This window comes from Armigeres subalbatus, chromosome 1, assembly GCF_024139115.2.
Source record: "Armigeres subalbatus isolate Guangzhou_Male chromosome 1, GZ_Asu_2, whole genome shotgun sequence".
Lineage (NCBI taxonomy): Eukaryota > Metazoa > Arthropoda > Insecta > Diptera > Culicidae > Armigeres > Armigeres subalbatus.
In genome coordinates, this window is record NC_085139.1 from 17,486,635 (window position 1) to 17,508,113 (window position 21,479).

The window sequence follows — 21,479 nt, forward strand, 5'->3', positions numbered from 1 at the left end:
TTATGGACAACAAATGATAATTTACGGCTTATAGAATTTAACTAGATTTTTTGCAGGTATCTCCGGAAATTGTTTTAAAAATCTCTTCAAAAATACCTTAAGACATTTAATCAGGAATTTCTCCAGAATATGCTTCATATAATTCTAAAATGTTAGTGAACTTTTTTGATTATCTGCAGATATTAAAATCTAGCTCGCTACTGTGCGACAGCCGGGGCATCCAGAACGGATAGGTTGTTAGCGCAATTGGCGAGGAGATGGATGATGACATGTTTATGCTTTACATTATCAATCTCCGACCCAAAATCCAATGACCGACCGAGACGCTGCTGGCTGGCTGGCCCGTGGGTAAACCGTGCCATATGGCACCGACTTGCGCGGTACGGCGGCGTTGCGGTAAAGCAGGAATAACGAGGATGAGTGAGTGTGTGTGTGCGAGTAAGCATGCATTCCACTAATTGCTCCGCATCTAAGCGGGTAATTATCCACTCGTAAAAAAAATAATAATCCAACTAACATCGTACACAGTGCGCCGACCGACCGTGCCATGTGGTGGTCGTTGCAGCACAGCTAACTGGAGCGAGGGCGTCTGAGCGACCGTCGAACTGATACACCCTGCACCCTGTTAATTGATTGGTTTTCGAGTATTTACCCTCGCTTATAAACGTTTTACCACCCTTTCGCATCATCTTCTGTAGCAGCACAAGAGATGCAGCAATTTGCCACCCCGTATCATCGGCCCGCTGCTGTTGGTTGTGTATTGTGCTGTGCGGCTGTAGATACATTTTAGTTAGCTCTCGAATGCTCATCGTCAATGTCGTCGTTTATGGCGTTTATGCATAAATCTGCCTCATCAGCTACTGCTACATGGCATCCACTTTGCAGCTCGTGTTCTCTTCTTGGGAAATGGGATACCGGGGAATCGGGAGCGAAATGGAGCAATGCCATGAATGATTTAGGCTGAAGATACTATCCGGAACTCTGGATTATAGAAAACTGTGCCGTAGTTAATAGGTATTGCATTAAGGTCTGAGGGAAGCTTTCTCGCGGTAGAGTGCTATTTTCATACTAAAATGTCTATAACTCGGAATTGGGAACGTTCGCTTATCCTAACTGACAATATCTTTGGAATTTATCAAGGAATGTTCCTAGAAAATTTTGTGGACATACTATTTCTCTAATTTGAATTAAGCTCTTAATACTAAACTCTTGTACATCTAAAATTTTGGCTTCTCAGTGCCTCTCTCCAATGATTTGAGGCATAAAGGAACCGAATTTTGCAAAACCCAACTGAGAAAAGTTTTGAAATTTTTCAAAGAACATTTTGATGTAATAAAAAGGACCGCATTAATTTTGAAGGAAGCTCTTTTTACTTCAACCAAGTTTTCCAAATTCCATACAAAAATTATCATTTCGGGAGAGTAGTCAACACCATATTTTCATGTGGCGCACGGCAGGAAAGGAGCGATGAAAGCGATAGAAAGTCCATCAACTTTGTATGTAGCGTGACACTAGAAAAAAGCGTATTCCTGTTTGTAAACAGGGAGATACCAAATAAATAAATAGAAATCAAATGTAGGTATGGAATTCCCGGAGGAACTTCCGGAGGAATTCCCGGAGGATTTCCGGAGGAGTTCCTGCAGGAATTCCTGGAGGAACTTCTGGAGGAATTCCTGGAGGAACTTTACAAGTTATTCCTGGAGGAACTTTAGAAGTTATTCCTGGATGAACTTCTAAGGAATTATTGGAGGAACTTCCGAAGGAACTTCTGGAGAACTTCCAAAGGAACTACTGGAGGAACTTCCGAATGTATTCCTGGAGGAACTTTCGTAGGAACTGTTGAAGGAATTCCTGGAGGAACTTACTTGTTTTGTTATATTTTTTTCATTTGACTTATTTGTCTTATTTGTCTTATTTGTCTTATTTGTCTAATTTGTCTTAAGATGCGCGACTACAAAGCAAGACTGTGCTGAAGTTGTTTGGGTTTGATTCTCGGTGGTGTTAGCCTCATGCAGAGCGTTAATGAATAAAGCTTCCAATGAATGATTAAATTTGTTATTTTTAAATCATTCAACTCTATGATTGAAGATTATGATTGATTTATTCATCTTTGACAATGATTAATGATTATGATTACCGATTGAACTAATTTTTGACAATGATTAACGATTATGATTAATGAATAAAACGTTTGGAGTATGATTAACGATTACCGATCGTGATTAAATGTCGACACAATATGTGTATAATAAATGATTAACGATAGATATGATTAATGATTTATAATTATGAATAATTAAATTAAATGATTTGCATTGTGATCAATAATCAAGTAACCTTTCTACCAAATTGTGTTACTAAAAGGTATAAAAATGTTATGATTATGATTATTATTATTTATTTATTCAGACTAAGCCCGAAGTGGCCTGTGCGGTATATAAGAGTCTTCTCCATTCGGCTCGGTCCATGGCTACACGTCGCCAACCACGCAGTCTACGGAGGGTCCGCAAGTCATCTTCCACCTGATCGATCCACCTTGCCCGCTGCGCACCTCGCCTTCTTGTGCCCATCGGACCATTTTCACCGGGTTACTGTCCGACATTCTGGCTACGTGCCCGGCCCACCGCAGTCGTCCGATTTTCGCGGTGTGAACGATGGATGGTTCTCCCAACAGCTGATGCAATTCGTGGTTCATTCGCCTCCTCCACGTACCGTCCGCCATCTGCACCCCACCATACATGGTACGCAGCACTTTCCTTTCGAAAACTCCAAGTGCGCGTTGGTCCTCCACGAGCATCGTCCAGGTCTCGTGTCCGTAGAGGACTACCGGTCTAATTAGCGTTTTGTAGATTGTCAGTTTGATACGGCGGCGAACTCTATTCGATCGGAGCGTCTTGCGGAGTCCAAAGTACGTACGATTTCCAGCCAATATGCGTCTCCGAATTTCTCTGCTGGTGTCATTTTCGGCAGTCACCAGTGAGCCCAAGTACACAAATTCTTCTACAATCTCGATTTCGTCACCACCGATGCAAACTCGCGGTGGGTGGCTCACATTGTCTTCCCTTGAACCTCTTCCTATCATATACTTCGTCTTCGACGTGTTGATGACTAGTCCGATCCGCTTAGCTTCCCTCTTCAGTCTGATGTAGGCTTCCTCCATCTTCTCAAAGTTACGTGCCATAATATCTATGTCGTCGGCGAAACCAAATAGCTGGACGGACTTATTGAAAATTGTACCACTCGTGTTAATCCCTGCTCTTCGTATTACGCCTTCCAAAGCGATGTTGAATAGCAAACACGAAAGACCATCACCTTGCCGTAATCCTCTGCGGGTTTCGAAGGGACTCGATAATGCCCCTGAAACTCGAACTACGCACATCACCCGATCCATCGTCGCTTTGATCAACCGTGTCAGTTTATCCGGAAATCCGTTTTCGTGCATTAGCTGCCATAGCTGGTCCCGATCGATTGTATCATATGCGGCTTTGAAGTCGATGAATAGATGATATGTGGGCACGTTGTATTCGCGGCATTTCTGCAGTACTTGGCGAATGGCGAACACCTGGTCCGTGGTGGAGCGTTCGCCCATAAAACCCGCCTGGTACTGCTCCACGAACTCCCTTGCAGTTGGTGCTAGTCGACGGCATAAAATTTGGGAGAGTACCTTGTAGGCGGCGTTCAGCAATGTGATTGCGCGGTAGTTGCTACAATCCAGCTTATCGCCCTTTTTGTAGATGGGACACACGACACCTTCCATAATGATAATGACCCAGTGTAGCGCTCTAGCCAGTGCCTCACCACCGTGTTTAAATAGTTCTCCTGGTAGTTGGTCAACCCCAGGGGCTTTGTTGTTATTCAGCCGGCCAATCTCCTCCTGGATTTCCTGGAGATCCGGAGGCGGTACAATTATGTCCTGCGCGCGTTCTCCCAGGTCCATCACCATAGCGCCATCTTCGTCTGCCACATCGCCATTCAGATGTTCTTCGTAGTGCTGCCGCCACCTTTGGATCACCTCACGCTCGTTCGTAAGAAGGTTCCCGTTTATGTCCTTACACATATCAGGCTGTGGCACGTGGCCCTTACGTGAACGGTTTAACTTCTCATAGAACTTTCGTGTGTTATTAGCGCGGTACAGTTGCTCCATTTCTTCATGGTCTAAATCTTCCTGCTGGCGCTTTTTCCTCCGGAAAATCGAGTTTTGTCTATTCCGCGCCTGTTTATATCGTGCCTCGTTCGCCCTCGTGCGGTGTTGCAGCAATCTCGCCCATGCTGCATTCTTCTCTTCCACTAACTGCTCACATTCGCCGTCATACCAGTCGTTTCTCTGATCCGGGGGCACCGTGTCAAGTGCAGCGGTTGCGGTGCTACCAATGGCGGATCGAATATCTCTCCAGCCATCTTCAAGAGACGCTGCGCCTAGTTGCTCTTCCGTTGGAAGTGCCACTTCCAGCTGCTGCGCGTATTCTTGGGCTAGTCTACCGTCTTGTAGCCGCCCAATGTTAAGCCGCGGCGTCCGACTTCGACGCGTGTTGTACACCGTCGAGAGTTTTGAGCGCAGGCATACTGCAACGAGGTAGTGGTCGGATTCAATATTCGCACTGCGGTAAGTGCGGACGTTCGTGATGTCGGAGAAGAATTTACCGTCTATTAGAACGTGGTCGATTTGGTTTTCTGTTTCTTGGTTAGGTGATCTCCATGTGGCCTTGTGGATATTTTTGCGGGGAAAGAAGGTGCTTCGGACTACCATTCCGCGGGAGGCTGCTAAGTTTATGCATCGTTGGCCGTTGTCATTCGATACGGTGTGCTGACTATCCGGTCCGATGACCGGTCTATACATTTCCTCCCTTCCTACCTGTGCGTTCATGTCACCGATGACGATTTTAACGTCCCGCAGTGGGCATCCATCGTATGTCTGCCCCAGCTGCGCATAGAACGCTTCTTTCTCGTCGTCGGGTCTCCCTTCGTGTGGGCAGTGTACGTTGATGATGTTAAAGTTGAAGAAACGGCCTTCAATCCTCAGCTTGCACATCCTTGCGTTGATTGGCTGCCACCCAATCACACGATGGCGCATCTTACCCAGCACTACGAAGCCGGTTCCCAGCTCGTTGGTGGTGCCACAGCTTTGGTGGTAGCGCTCGATGCCCGCTTTTCCACACTTTCTGTCCTGTCCAGCAAATCTCCTGCAGCGCCACGACGTCGAAGTTGCGGGGATGTAATTCATCGTAGATCATCCTGTCGCAACCTGCGAAACCTAGCGACTTGCGATTCCATGTTCCAAGCTTCCAATCGTGATCCTGTATTCGTCGCCTAGGTCTTTGCCGATTATATCGAGTCGCATTATCTCTTATATTGTTCGTAATGATTGGTTTTCTAGGCGGCTTATTGGGCCTGCGCAAACCTCCTGTCTCATCGGAGGGCCGTCGTGTCAGGGCTGTTTGGCGTCCCACCTAACACTAGGACTTGGGCTTGTGCGCTTTGAGCGGCACACGGTCGCTTTGGTGGGGCCTACTTGCGGATACATGCAGCTTTTTATAGAGGTTTAACAGGGCCCACTGTCAAACCCCACCACATCCTAGGCAAGCCCCACAACTCGCAGATGGCCTGGGGAGATGACCAATTTACAACTAGGGTAACGGGATATAATGTTAGGCCTGGATGCAACGTTAGCTCATCACGCAAATTGATCAATATTTCAGCAATAATACATCGTTTTTGTGGAGGTCCCGTAGCGTAGTTGGCTACACGTTCGCCTTATAAGCGAATGGTCATGGGTTCGATTTCCAGCCCCTCCACCAAAACCCTCGTCAGTCGCCGGATGCGCAGCCTACGCGGTGGCGTATTGGGGTGCACGCCTCACCGTCACGGCTGATGACGACTGACAAATTGTTCTTCTCGGAGGCATTCCTCCAACGTTACCCGGATAAATGGCAACCGGACAATGCAACGATCATTGGATACACGACATGGACAAAACGAACACAATGGACTCACGACGAGATGGACCAGCAATGAATAATGGAAAAATCTAAAAATAGATTCTGTGTGGATTCTAGCTGCAGAACACCACAGTAGATCTCGGCACAGTAGCGGTTAAGTAACACAGAGTCCCTACCAAATGAATAAAGGAATAATAAAAAATACATCGTTTTGTACAGAGATATTTATCAATAGGGGTATTCACTCAAATCTGCGTAACAATTAGTTTTGCGTAGAAATATGCAATGAAATGTTTCAAGAAACATTTCTTCTCTTATCTTGACGTCTACTTCAAATGAGAATTTGAAAATCTAGTAACCACTTGTACAATTGCCATATCAACGTGTTCTTCAAACGTGTAGCTTCATTACTTCGTGACAGTTTAGAACGCGAATATGGAGGGTGTAAGTAATTAAAACCTTGTCTTGTGTTTAACATATTATTCCAAATAACAATTAACATTTGCAGCTGACACAGCAAAAAACAAAACGTCGTCGATTGAACCCAATTCATCGCTGGACAAGTGATGAAACCAGGGACATGCTTGAGACGGTTTTGGATGAAGTGAAAAATAATCCTGAATTATTCGAGGTATAATTCAATTTTTTTGAAGCTTTCATTGTTACTGATTATTTTTATTCATGTAGAAACCAACAGCCCAGATGTTCTATGCCAGAATAATGGAAAAAACCGCATGCGTACGCGCACTCAATTGGATTGTGCTAAAAAATAAAATGAGAAATCTAAAATCTTCATACATATCTGCATCTACATGGAAAAGCCAAACTGGTGCTGGACTTCTATCAGAAGGATTAGATAACAGCGTTACAGGTAGTAGTACATATAGTATTTGGCCTTCCACTGGATTCTAATATTCCTTCAATTTCAGAATACATACAAAGGGTGTGTCCCTTCTGGAATATTCTTGAACAAATTTTTGGCCAACGTAAGAATGTGAATCCAGCGATCATCATCGAAACATCACATTCTGGTTTTAATGAATCAGTGAGCTATGATCAACTTGAAGAGCCACTTACATTACCTGAAGAGCCAGCAAATGAAATATTCGATGGAGATGATGCAGCTTTCAATTTCGACGATGTGTCTGGAGAAAATCTAATTTGGGAAGATACCAGACCAGCATCCGATGCAGAAATTGAAACAAATTTTGATCCAGAAGTGATACATAATGAGCAGGAAGAAATCAACATCGAGTCGTCAGATACACCTACAACATCGACAAGAAACAGGAACTTGGAGACATTAAAAACTAAGTTGAAGCAGGGACAAAGAAAAACTAAGTGTTCCTTCAATTCAGGATCAATTTCAGCACTTGTTGCAATGCAGGACAAGAAATTGCTTTTTGAGGAAAAGAAGTGGGAGAGACAAAGGGAGTTCGATGAACAAAAGTTGGAAATTGAGAAAGAAAAGATCAATTTGGCCCGAATGCAAATAGAGCAGCAAACGACTATCCGAAAGTTAGAGATAGAACGTGATGAGCGCCTTGCCTTGGCCAACATGAAAATAGAAGCCGAAGTGCGGGAACGTGTTCAGAAATATGAATTAGAATTAAGGGCACGATACAATAACCATTAAGTTCAGTTTTAAATAAATTATTATACACACAAACTATTTATTCATTCATTTCTCTCAAGATCTCTAAAAGCGCTCGACGCTTCGTTACTCCTTCAATACTACAATCATCACCATTCTCGCTAACAAAATCTTCGATTTCATTTCTGTTCTCGATCGTCGGTTCAAAACTGTCCTCGTTTTTTGTTCTACTATGATGTTATGTAAAATAGAACAAACCAATATTCATCGGAAAGCATATTTAACGGAATCGTTATCTTTTAATTCAATTTTAAGTTCTTTCAAACCATTAAACCTTTCTTTTAATAGACCAAAAGTATGCTCAACTCAAATACGGTACTTGCTCAGTTTTCTGTTAAAATACGTTCGCTCTTTCAGACTTCTTTCTGTTGAATTGCATCTATATGGAGTAATAACTGTTTCTGTCAATTTGTACGCACTATCACCCACTATCCACTCATGTTCACTATAAAATTGAGACGGGTATTTTGATAAATCGCAATTATTGTAAATCCTGCTTGTCGTAGCCAAGCAAATCCGTCTTCCGATTTGCCTTTTACACACGAAAACAAGCGCGGAACACCGAAGGATAATTCGCATGTTCACGCCTCAAAAACATAACACTGAATGATCGTTTATGTTCACCGTTCGAATCATCTAGAATTCCTGTCAGCCTACTGAGATTGAATTTCAAATTTAACCATTAACTAAACCAATCTAACCCAAATCCCATCCACATTCTACACAAATCCAATCCAATCAAAATCCCATGCAAATCAAATCCAATCTAAATCCCATGCAAATACAATCAACATCCAATCCAAATCTAATCCGAATCCAATCCAAATCCAATCAAAATCCAATCCAATCCAAATCCAATCCAAATCCAATCCAAATGCAATCCAAATCCAATCCAAATCCAATCCAAATCCAATCCAAATCCAATCCAAATCCAATCCAAATCCAATCCAAATCCAATCCAAATCCAATCCAAATCCAATCCAAATCCAATCCAAACCAATCCAAACCAATCCAATCCAATCCAAATCCAATCCAAACCAATCCAAACCAAACCAATCCAAACCAATCCAAACCAATCCAAACCAATCCAAACCAATCCAAACCAATCCAAACCAATCCAAACCAATCCAAACCAATCCAAACCAACCAAACCAATCCAAACCAATCCAAACCAATCCAAACCAATCCAAACCAATCAAACCAATCCAAATCCAATCCAAACCAATCCAAATCAATCAAACCAATCCAAATCCAATCCAAACCAACCAAACCAATCCAAACCAATCCAAATCAATCCAACCAATCCAAATCCAACCAAACCAATCCAAACCAATCCAAACCAATCCAAATCCAACCAACCAATCCAATCCAAATCCAATCCAAACCAATCCAAATCAATCCAAACCAATCCAAACCAATCCAAACCAATCCAAACCAATCCAAACCAATCCAAATCAATCCAAACCAACCAAACCAATCCAAACCAATCCAAACCAATCCAAACCAATCCAAACCAATCCAAACCAATCCAAACCAATCCAAATCCAATCCAAACCAACCAAACCAACCAAACCAATCCAAACCAATCCAAACCAATCCAAACCAACCAAATCCAATCCAAACCAATCCAAACCAATCCAAACCAACCAAACCAATCCAAACCAATCCAAACCAATCCAAACCAATCCAAACCAACCAAACCAATCCAAACCAATCAAACCAACCAAACCAATCCAACCAATCCAAACCAATCCAAATCAATCAAATCCAATCCAACCAACCAACCAATCCAAACCAATCCAACCAATCCAATCCAATCCAATCCAATCCAAATCCAATCCAAATCCAATCCAATCCAAATCCAATCCAAATCCAATCCAAATCCAATCCAAATCCAATCCAAATCCAATCCAAATCCAATCCAAATCCAATCCAAATCCAATCCAAATCCAATCTAAATCCAATCCAAATCCATTCCAAATCCAATCCAATCCAAATCAAATCTATATCCAATCCAAATCCGATGTAATTTTTTTTATGACTTTTCTTTATTTTTTTGCCATTTTCTCGCGTTCTCTCTCTCTTTCTATATGCCCTTAGCATATCATGGCTTATCTTTTTTTTTTGCCGTTCTCTTTTCCAACTTAGGCTTACCATTATTTTTTTGCCTTTTGTATAGCATGGCTTACCATTATTTTTTGCCATTTTTTCAGACTGAGGCTTACCACTATTTTTTGCCATATCTCGTTTGGGGTTTACCTTTTTTTTACCCTTCACCAATCATAGCTTATCATTTTTTTTGCCATATTTTTCACGTCGGAGGCTTACCATATTTTTTGCCTCATTCAGCTTTTCTTCTACTGCTGACCTTTCTTACCTTGTAGGGAGCAACGACTACGTCATTGTCGTAGCCAAGCAAATCCGTCTTCCGATTTGCCTTTTTACCAACGAAAACAAGCGCGGAACACCGAAGGATAATTCGCATGTTCACGCCTCAAAAACATAACACTGAATGATCGTTTATTTTCACCGTTCGAATCATCTAGAATTCCTGTCAGCCTACTGATATTGAATTTCAAATTTCTTCTCATTAGCTTCTTAGTATGCTGGCATTTCAAATGCCAACTACGATTGACGATGTGAATAAATGTCTATTAATGTCATTTTTAAATATTTTAGTTTATTTCATTATTTTTATCATGAAATAAGAAATACGTTCCACTTTATCCATCAATGTAACCAACAAATGCGAATGCATTTTTCAGACTCACTTTATTCCCCATACTGCTATCATGAACACTTCCGGGATAACCCAAAACCAAATGTCGAATTTTATTCTCGTAGTCACATACAGCCTGAACTTTCAAGGAATAATCGTGTTTACGGGAAAAGTATGATTCAGGATCTTGAGAGGGTTTTTCAGATAATCTAATTTCTGTTCCGTCAACATATCCGATGCAGTGAGGTAGCTCATGAAATGTTTCCGACACTATTTTTGATCGTTCATCTGCATTTGGCCAATACAAAAATCTATTTTTTAAATTCAAAACAGCTTCAAAAACTCGATGTGTTGAAATCTGAATTGTTCCCCCGTCTCCGACACCGAATAAATAAGCTATCTTGGCAATGGTTGCCCCTTCTCCGGATGATCCTAATCTATATAAAACTATCATAAGCTGCATTTCAATGGGAAATTGATTACAAGATCTTGGTCCATTGAAAACTGGATCTTTTCGAATTAGGTTTAAAATTATGTTAAAATTACTCCAATTTACTCGCACTAATTTTCGAAATCTGTCTTCGTTGAGTTCAGGAAGAACGTGGAGCAGAAAGTGGTGTGATTTTGGGACCGAATTTAAAACAAAATCAAGTGCGTATCTGTAAAACTCGGCAACCACTGTGGAACAGATGAGTTCTTCTATAACTTCATCTTCTCTTGCTTTTCGAGTATCTGAGGAATACAAAGCTGTTTTGAAAATCACTTCAATAATCATGGAGTATCTTACCATTATCTTCGTTCGATAATTCCAAATGGATCAGATCATAAATTGCATGATCTTTTAAACGACGGAGCAATTTCCTTTTTTCACTGATTCTGGGCATGTTTGTTTACGCGGTAGTATGAACGGTTTAGATGTAAGACTTTCAAGGCATGCTAGGATTGATCTTTTCTACGTTTGGAGCTTATGGAAATATTTCATTTCTGGTTTACGCAGCTTGTGTCATAAATTTGGGATACGCAAAGAATCATCTCTTACGCAGTTAAGTGAATCCCCCTAATGCTTCTTTGAAAAAGCGTATAAAGTAGCGTATATATTACTCAAGATGCTTGCACTTCTTCAACTGATAAACGCAATAAACCTGCGTAAAAATTGCTTTGACTCGGTTTGTTAGCAACCACCTAAGTAGGCAGGCAGTGGAAGAGCATTTTGCAGCAGTAGTAGTAGTAACGGGTGGTCACTAAATAGCGGGAATAGATATAATGGCAGGAAAAAACTACAAATAAGTGCAGTTTAATCTGATATATGTTATACAAAGAGTTGTCCTTAGTCCAGACTTATTCTAATGAATACACCCAGGTTTTTTTTTACACGGTTTGGTTTTGGCCGTTTAAGACCTCCACTGTCAATGAAGCAATGAGTTAACCCCATCAAAAAATTCACAAAAAATCAAAGAAAATTCAGGGGATATTTGAAAAGCTGTAAAATCTTAGGTTCACCGAAAAATTAATGAATTCCAACCGCGTAAAAAAAAACCTGGGTGTATTAGCGTATGGTCCGTGATTCGCTGTGCGGCGTAGTTCAGTCCTGTTGGTATGACATGACCGCTGGACGGCTCTGCCGCATCGGTTTTCCGGATGAAGCTTCTGATCCTACTTATGAGTAACTTCGTGTCTTTGGCCTTATAATCACCATTTTATACAATGGAGCTTAGCACACCAAAAAATAGTTTGTTTGAAAAATTCCTAACGTGTAAATTTACGAGAAATGTTCAGCTTCTGATTTTTTAGAATTTAACAGTAAATCGCACATTAGCAATTATATGACTAAAATGTCTAGGAAAAAAAGACTAATAATAATATATTTAATTAGAATTAGAATTTTGAGAGAAACAGTGTTTTTAAGCAATTTGAAGCTTGAAATCATTTCAGCATGGACAAAACCTAAACGGAACGAGTCAAATTGTTTTCAAGCCTTTTAGAGCACACAGAAAGCTTCCATTTAGAGGTTGATGCTTCTCGGTGTTTAGGGTGAGACGCAGACGGTATAATGCACTCCACCTGGCCAAAACGCCCCTTCGTTGATTTCTAGAAAACTATAACTAACTATTGGGCAACAAAATAACTTTTCTCAGTGGTTAATATGATATTGAATTGCTTCGACGTAAAGTTTTTCGAAAATATGTTTCACTGGTCAAAACGCCCCACAGTGTAGGCAGGACGATATGCCTTTACCAACTTAACACAAGCGCAGCGATTCTGCAGCAGTTGCTTCCAAATGATATAGAAACTATTGAAATGTAATTCAAACCTGCTTAAATGGACTTATGTTGGTTTTTGAATGTCAAGTACATAGGGGTTTGTAACCTTTTTATTATGGAATAGATAAAATACTAATGAAAGACTATGAAACGTCTTTGGTTAAGGTGGGGCGTATTGCCCAGGTACTTTTTGAAATCTATTCTCGCACGACTCACAGGCAATGCATTTGCGACTTTTTGGACTTCCAAATTACACAAAGTTTGCATAAATTGCGTTGGAAAGAAAGAAGTTATCATAGGTATTGCCTACCGTCTAACCCTCTAAATTTTGTTAGATTTGTTTGAAATTTGAAAATAGCCCAAAAACACCAAACTGACCCACCTGGAAGTTTCATCAAAATTTGCTGAAAATTTGACTGAAGGCTTATTTTAGCATAAGAAATGTGATTCTGGGCTGACCGTTGAAGCATATTGTTTACTCTTCTCCCTCTTCGGGAATGTGAGATCGGTTTCATGGAAGGAAGAAAATAGAAAAATGCTACGAGACGAGCCAGCCTTGGACTGAAAGTCACGATAATAAAGACAATAAAAATAGAAAAATGAAAAAAAAAACATCACTTTCATCCAGTGCTGCCGAATATTTACAACCCTGCTCCAAGATATCTTTCAGTGAGGTATCAATGAATTTTATTAAAAATTCCTCCCTTGACTTTTCAGGATACTACAGAATTCTAAAATTTACCCAGTGAAATTCCTCTGAGTTGTTTTATTTACGGAAAACCACCCAGATTTCTTTTAAAAAAATATTTTAAAAATATTTCAGAAATCCCAGAAATCTCAGAAATTATAATTCGGCGTCAGCAGTAAAAACTATCTAATCAGTGGAGACGAAATACATATTAGGGAATATTAATTGAATTTTATCGTCCTGAAATTCTATAGTAATTAAGTGGAAACTTCCAGTTCCTGGAGCTCCATCTGAAGTTCATTCAGATTATTGAAGACAGATATTCCAGACATTTTTTCTTGTAGATAAGCTTAGAAATTAGGGAATCCCTAAACCCTTTGGAAAAATTATCCAGAAATTCTTTCAGGCATGCCTCCGAGTATTTCTCTGGGAACACTCCGCAAATAATACAGAAATTCTTTCAAAGAAGGAATTTTAGGAACCTCAAGAACTTTCTCCAGGAGTTTATTCGGGAATTTATTTAGGAGAACTTACGAAAAACACCTTTAAAAATTGTTCCAAAAATTCCTTCTGGAATCTCTTCAGAAATTCATTTAGAGATTCCTTTGGAAATTCCATTACGAATTACTTTGAAATATTTTCCTTTCTTGAACCAAATCCCTTTGGAAATTCTTTTTAGGGCTTCTTTGAATATTCTTTCAAATATTCCCTCATAAACTCTTTTATTAATTTCTTCAGAAATTCTTTTGAAATTCCTTCAAAAATACTTTAGGAATATCTTCGTTCTTCGGAAATTTATTTAAGAATTCCTTCAAAAATTGGTTAATGAATACCTTTCAATTTAAATTTTTTTTGAATCGGTAATGTTTCTCTTTACGAATTTCTTAAGCTATTTCTTTAGAAATTCCTTTGGCAATTCTCCTAGAAATTCCTTCAGAAATATTTATAATTTTTTAAGGTTCCCGTAGGAATTTATTCGTGATCTAACAACTCTTTTGGATGTTTTCCAAGAATTCATTCAAACATTTTATGATAGTTCTTTGTAAATGACAAAACAATGTTTTGCCCCTAATGTTATGCCCATAAAAGATCAAAACATTTTCAATTTTCAGCGGGGATCCACTTATGATCACTCGTGTGTTGAGCACAGGGCTAACTATCGAAAAAAGTTTAAGCACCGTTTGACGATTTAGGTGTTCAAAGTATGATCCACCTTGGAAAATTCCACCAGAAAGTATTTCGGATTTTTTTCCAGAAATCCTTTTGGAAGTTTTTCCAGGATTTATCAAAAATGGTAGTAAGAAATTTTGGGGAAGAGTCGTTTGGCCGAAAGCCATTTGGCCGAATCCCACTATGTAGGCCGAACAAACCATTAGGCCGAAACCCATCTGGCCGAAAGTTAATTAGCTGAATGATCTATTCGGTCAAATGACTTGTTCGACCAAATGATCTATGCGGCCAAATGAATTGTTCGGCCAAATGGCTTATTCGGCCAAATGCACTAGTCGGCCAAATGACATATTCGGGCAAATGATCTTTTCGGCGGTTTCGGTTAAATAACATGTTCGACCAAATGACCAATTCGGCCAAATGACCTATTCGACCAAATGATTTTCGGCCAGATGGGTTTCGACCAAATTTCCTATTCTGCCAAATGACCTATTCGGCCAAATGGCCTGTTCAGCCTAATGGTCTATTCTGCCAAATGACCTTCGGCCACATGATCTGTTCGGTGCGGTAAGACGCGCGGCTACAAAGCAAGACCATGATGAGGGTGGCTGGTTTCGATTCCCGGTGCCGGTCTAGGCAATTTTCGGATTGGAAATTGTCTCGACTTCCCTGGGCATAAAAGTATCATCGTGTTAGCCTCATGATATACAAATGCAAAAATGGTAACCTGGCTTAGAAACCTCGCAGTTAATAACTGTGGAAGTGCTTAATGAACACTAAGCTGCGAGGTGGCTCTGTCCCAGTGTAGGGATGTAATGTCAATAAGAAGAAGAAGAAGAAGATCTGTTCGGCCAAATGGTATATTCGGTTGACCAACTTTCGGTCTAGTGGCCGTCGGCCAAGTGACATTCGGCCGATTGGTTTTCAGCCAAACTGCCCTTCCCCCCTCCATCGTGACTTAGTTTAACTCCGCCAGTGATTAGAGCATTTGGAAAGTCAAAGAAATATTTTTTTTATTTTGAATAAAGGAAAATATTTCCAGAAATTTCTTAACAGATTCTTTCAGGGTCTCCTTCAGGTACCCATTCAGAGACTCATGGTGGAACTCATTCATGGACTTGGAATCTTCAAAAAATAATTACAGAAATTCAAAAATATTTTATTTTTATACGACTGCTCTCAGGTTCGACTATTAGGAATTGTTCTGATTTGGAAACATACCAGTTTGACCTTTCGATAGACTTGAAAGAACTTGAACATTTGCAGCTTGGAGAAAGATCAAGTCTCTCTAGTGCAGTGTGGAGATCCTGTCTCCAGCATGTTTAGAAAATGATATTTTTTTCAAATTTCGGAAAAATTTATAATTTATAACTTTCGTTAAAAAATAATTGAACTTGTGTGCATGATAAATCGAAAAATAGCCGAAACAAACATTGGGAATCATTAGTGCCCAGTATTTCCTAGTTTTTCACTAACAACCTGCGCAATGATGCTTATTCTTTATATGCTGCAAAATAATCCTCGGCAGTCTATCATAGCCCGATTGCCCTCCATGGAATTGCCGGGTCTCCTGCTGCACATGTGTTGAGCGCATACTGGAAAACGTTTAAAATGCGATACAAAACATAAATTCGAATAAACGTTCCACTGATGGTACACAGCATCAAACATCAGAGCGAATCCGCCGAAGTAACTGAAGGCATCCGGGGGGAGTGAGGCACGGCCCATGATTGAGTATTTAATATGTAATGAAAATCAATTCTGTTAATTGTTTCCATATTATATATGCTCGATCGAACGCACGAGTTAGTCCTCCTGCTTCCTCTCGACCCGCGCCATCGACGATGACGATGATGACGATAATAATTGTGAATGGGGCCGAAGGATGTAGTCGAAGGTATGTGTCGGTCGGCAGCCCGATAGGATGCGAGGAGGTCGGTGATGCAGGAAATATTTCGCTTAACATCATATCACAATAATGGAGTGCAAGCACACAAGTTGTTTGTTCCCTTGTTCTTCCCTTTCGTGAGCGGATGATCGTTAGGGGGAATCGAAATTCGAAAACGTGATGCAATTAAAGCTCTTGTGTAATTTATAGGGAAATGCTTCCAAGTTATCAATTTCTTCATTCTCCGAATTGAAAGTGATGAAATAAGTTTTGTCCCGAAAAAATCAAGCAAAGCTTGTGAATTTGAAACGTTGTTAAAACCACATTAAACATATCAAAATATGGACCACCCTAATGCTGATGGCACACACAGTTTCAGCGCGACATCAAGAAAGACGTCTCTTTTATGACAATTTATTCCAATAAAATATATAAACCTGTTTTATTATTGAGGCATTTTTTTTATTCATTTGTCGTCGCCCGTTTTCCTGAGTGGAGTCATCAATCCCCAAATATGATTTTATGACTGACGACGTCGATGGCGATGCGATGGGTGGCTAACGGAGGCGCTTTTTTCTACCGTTGAGCCTTCGCCTATCGCTCGCACAGTTTCGTTTTTGTTCATTTGATTGAAAATCGGGATACTTTAGGGAGAAAAAAATAAATCATTTTGGTTGAAATATAAAAAAAATGGGTTTCTCTGCCCAAAGGGGTACGGATTTTGATGGCCTTTAGCGGAGAAAAATTTGATCCAACCGCCGTCATCAAGCTAACTAATCGCTGTCAGTCGGTCTGTTTTGAATGGTGAATTATGAAATCTAGGTTTTGGATAAAATGTGTTTAAATTCTTCTTTTTGTGCTATGTGTCTATCGTTTCGTGTTTGTATGAAGCATATCGTTATTTGGACAGGGTCCGCCTGGGAAGCAGTGTTACGATAGACGGGGATACCTTCGAGGTGGTCGAGGAATTCGTCTACCTCGGATCCTTGCTAACGGCTGACAACAACGTTAGTCGTGAAATACGAAGGCGCATCATCTGTGGAAGTCGGGCCTACTACGGGCTCCAGAAGAAACTGCGGTCGAAAAAGATTCGCCACCGCACCAAATGTGTCATGTACAAGACGTTAATAAGACCGGTAGTCCTCTACGGACATGAAACATGGACAATGCTCGAGGAGGACTTAGACGGGTGCTTAGGACCATCTTTGGCGGTGTACAAGAAGACGGTGTGTGGCGGCGAAGAATGAACCATGAGCTCGCCCAGCTCTACGGCGAACCCAGTATCCAGAAGGTAGCTAAAGCCGGAAGGGTACGATGGGCAGGGCATGTTGCAAGAATGCCGGACAGCAACCCTGCAAAGATGGTGTTCGCTTCCGATCCGGCAGGTACGAGACGACGTGGAGCGCAGCGAGCGAGATGGGCAGACCAGGTGCAGAACGACTTGGCGAGCGTGGGGCGTATTCGAGGATGGAGAGATGCGGCCTCGAACCGTGTATTGTGGCGTCAAATTGTTGATTCAGTGTTATCTGTATAGATGTAGACTAAATAAATGAATGAATATCGTTATTTGGAAGGAGATATCGATCATTCAATTCCTTTGGGAATTGCACAGTACCAGTGCGTAATCATGTACATGACTGGTTGATCTATCTATCAAATCATGCTTTTCGATATGAATCGTTAAAAACTTTCATAATTTTGGCCGTGAAAAAATCGCGTCCGAGGTCAAAGTCGTTTTTCATTAATCCACAATTTGCCGGATCCAAAATCCGTTTAAAATTGAAATCTAGTTTTACAACTCTAAACTCGCACTAAACATGTTTATTTTCGTCGTACATCAGCTGCTATTTGATCATTTTGAATTTTTAATATTCACAATAAAATTAAACTCTGTTTTTTCTCTAATTCTTTTTCCAGATCCGTAGAATGCAACAATACACTCACCACCGACCAGCCATCTGACCACAGTAAACAATAGGTGACCAAAGAGTTCTCTCCGTGCGACAGCCGTGGCATCCGTTGAGCGACATGACACAGGCTGAGGAGGTACGCGAAGTCAACCAGGTATGCATTACCAACACTCCAGATCTCCACACCCAGGCGGCACAGGTGGCCGATCGAAAGTCACCCCCACAGCCGCCTCTTCCGCCATTTTCGGCCACCAACATTACCGACCAACATCCCCAGAATGGCGAGGACCCGCCATGGCACACGAGTACAAACTTAGGAGGCATCTTCACCACCAACTGCTTCAACAATGGCAAGTGGCATCCCCACGTTTACGCCAATCCACCGAAGCAACCGACCCCACACTCCATCATGGATATCCTTGGCTGGAAGGGACCAACGGGGAAGGTCACCGAGGCACCCGTAGTAAACAACAACCACATGGTGCCATACCTTTTGCAAAGTCTCGCCGCGACGAAGCCGATAACGAAAGCAGACAACGAAGATCAACCGCTGGATTTATGTATTTCTAAGCCGCCGGTCCAGGGACCGCTGGAAAGGATTATCGAGAGACATATTGAAGAAGGTAAATTGGCGTCTACCGAAAACTGGAAATATTCAAACTAAGTCGATTTTTTCCCAACAGATACCACTCAAGAATCGGTTCGCTCTATTAGTCGGGAACGGACCCATTCGACGGACGCAGAGTCGGAAATCTACGGGTCAAATGAGTCGCAGCACTCGTTGAAGGATTCATCCTCGGCGAGCGGGCAGAAGGTTCCCACGCTAGGGGGCGGGAAGAAAACCAGTCGAGCGGAAGTGCTCGATCTGGACGGGGATGGCGACGACAGTCAGCTGGATGGCGCCAGTCGACGGAAGAAGAAAGCCCGAACGACGTTCACCGGGCGGCAAATTTTCGAGCTGGAGAAGCAATTTGAAGTGAAGAAGTACCTCTCATCAAGCGAACGTACCGAGATGGCCAAACTGTTAAACGTTACGGAGACGCAAGTGAGTATATTGCATTGGGGATGTGATGATTTAATTGGCGCTTAGCCTTGTTTACTCTAAAGAACAGTCAATCAACGAAGCATTCCTTTCGAGCGAACTTAATCCGTTCCGTGCCATGCCAACCGAGTTTTAATATCTTGTTGTTGTTATTAATTCACCTCTCGAGCACGGCCGCCTTCGATCTTAATTCTGTGGAAGCACTTCATCAAACGAAAAATGAAAACGATTCCGAGCATCAATCAAATGTTGCTCATAAAACCCATCTCCTTTCGTCTGCGTGACGATCACGCAAGATCAGCTCGAAGTGGTTCTCTCCTTCTCGAGCGGTTCTTATTTCCTTCTGTTTTTATAATTTAGCCGGCTGCTTTCCATAATCCTTTATTTCGACTGGTGCTCACAAATGATGAGCTGACGCCTTCCGCACGAACTAAACTGTGATGTGCTCTAAGCAGCGTCTTTTTTACGATGCCATTTTCCATCACGTGTTGTGTCTGTCGAAAAAAAGAAAGATTTCCCAGCGAAACAGAGCTCAGCGAGCGTTTCCTGCGTCCGGGATGGTTTATAATACAGTTTGTCAAAAAATCAAACTGCGGTAAACATGAAACAACACTTAAATCATTTAGGAGTTCGCTTCATTAGCGTTAAGTCGTCACCTACTGGATGCTCCGAGGACGGATTAACGACAGTGAGGGCAGTTTGTCGGTTGTTTTGAGAGTTTCTTTGTCCCTAGAGAAGACAGAAAATAGTTAATGCGTTTTAACTGTAAATTTTTTGGGCAACTCATCTATTACAAAATTCCGTGCATCGGCGACAATTGACCTTTGAATCATTTGTGTTGAAAACTCGCCTCTAAATTCCAATATACGACATCACTGATGTGGTATTCGACCGATGTGTGGTGTGTCGAGGTCTATCAAGCAAATCGCTTCTAATTTGCTACCAAAGACGGTGCTTAGGACTTATTTTTGAATCGTTTCTACCCGCCGAAAGCGATTCCTGCCACCAAAATGTCTTGTTTGTTTGCAATCTTCCCAAAAAGTAAAAAAGTGCCTCTCCATCCAACAAATCGGTCGTCTTCTGACGAAGACGTATTAGACAGACGGAGGATATAAAATTAAAATTGAAATGTTTATTTTTTCGCTCTCGTTTCACGTGCGTCTCCCGATTTCCTCTGCGTATGCCACACATCCACGTTCTAGCCGTTTAAGCAGCTCTGCGAAAGACGCGCTCGGCACGGCTTCCAACAATCATAAAAACCGACAGATATAAAAAGATCTTAACAAAATATGCTATTTTTACCACTATTCATCATTTCGAATGGCTCATTTTCGTCGTTTCCTTTACAGTCTAAATCGCCCAAATTGGTGTGTCAAAGAATAAATTACTCAAAAGCTAATTTTCCCTGGCCTCCGCCGGTGCGGTGCGGTGGCTTGGCTCATCTCATGCGGCTCATCTCGGCTCGTCGCGTTGCACGCAGGAGCGCGCGGTCCGAAATGATGGCCAAAATTATTCGATATCTGAAAGTTCTGAATGAAAATTCGAAAACATTTTATTGTAAATTCAAATGATGCTTATGATTAGAGTGGAAGCGACAAATGAACACATTTTTATAAAAAAAAATTAGAAACTTAATAAAATTAAAATGAATGATGTAACAAAAATAACAAACATAAAAACAATTCTATGGGAAAAGGTGCATAATTTTACTTATATTCATGTTTTTTTTTAAAGATTTTCATCTGAACAATATTCTCAATTATATTTGTTCATAATCAAAAATATAAACTTTAACACATATTTAAAAGTGGTTTGTAACCTAATTTCAAAATTGTTTAACCTTTTCAATCCCAAGGTGTCTCACAATTTGATTTTGGTGGTTTTAAAGTTTTGAGTAGTGATATTCCACTAATATAGGACGTATTAATACAACGAGTTAAAAACTTAGGAAATCTAAAACATGATACCAATAATTGAAACATAATTTTTGTAAGGGGTCATTCATAAATCACGTATAGTCATACTTAGGAAGTCCTCGAATAACCATTCTGGATTTTTGTGACATAAGTTTAGTGATTATAACATATTTTATTGAATGGACCAGAAAAAAGGGGGGTTTTGGTTTTTGTGCAGCCAGAAGTATTTCGCATGTAGACGCTGGTTTTTGGTGGGAGTTGTTGGGCAACATATTAACCTTCAATATGATGATAT

At 41.0% G+C, this 21,479-nt stretch overlaps 2 protein-coding genes across 6 annotated transcripts in view; both read left to right on the forward strand.

Annotated features, from left to right (window-relative positions):
* Window positions 1-21,479, forward strand: part of LOC134222255 (homeobox protein B-H2) — a 126,013-nt gene that overhangs the window by 90,943 nt on the left and 13,591 nt on the right. For all 5 annotated transcript variants that reach the window (XM_062701417.1, XM_062701422.1, XM_062701411.1 and 2 more), the window contains 2 exons: window positions 18,234-18,849; window positions 18,910-19,271. In XM_062701417.1, the coding sequence (XP_062557401.1) occupies window positions 18,345-18,849; window positions 18,910-19,271 (867 nt within the window). In that variant the 5' untranslated portion in view covers window positions 18,234-18,344. The remainder of the gene's footprint in view (window positions 1-18,233; window positions 18,850-18,909; window positions 19,272-21,479) is intronic.
* LOC134205987 (uncharacterized) lies at window positions 6,187-7,572 on the forward strand. Its single transcript, XM_062681679.1, has 4 exons — window positions 6,187-6,380; window positions 6,445-6,567; window positions 6,624-6,807; window positions 6,866-7,572. Exons 1-4 carry the CDS (start codon window positions 6,372-6,374, stop codon window positions 7,570-7,572), a joined length of 1,023 nt encoding a protein of 340 aa, XP_062537663.1. The 5' UTR covers window positions 6,187-6,371.

Bases quoted from the DNA above. Each gene is read 5' to 3' on its own strand.
- LOC134205987 (XM_062681679.1), top strand. The intron at 6,568-6,623 runs GTATAATTCAAT...TTATTCATGTAG, and splicing joins ATAATCCTGAATTATTCGAG to AAACCAACAGCCCAGATGTT. The intron at 6,808-6,865 runs GTAGTAGTACAT...CTTCAATTTCAG, and splicing joins ATTAGATAACAGCGTTACAG to AATACATACAAAGGGTGTGT.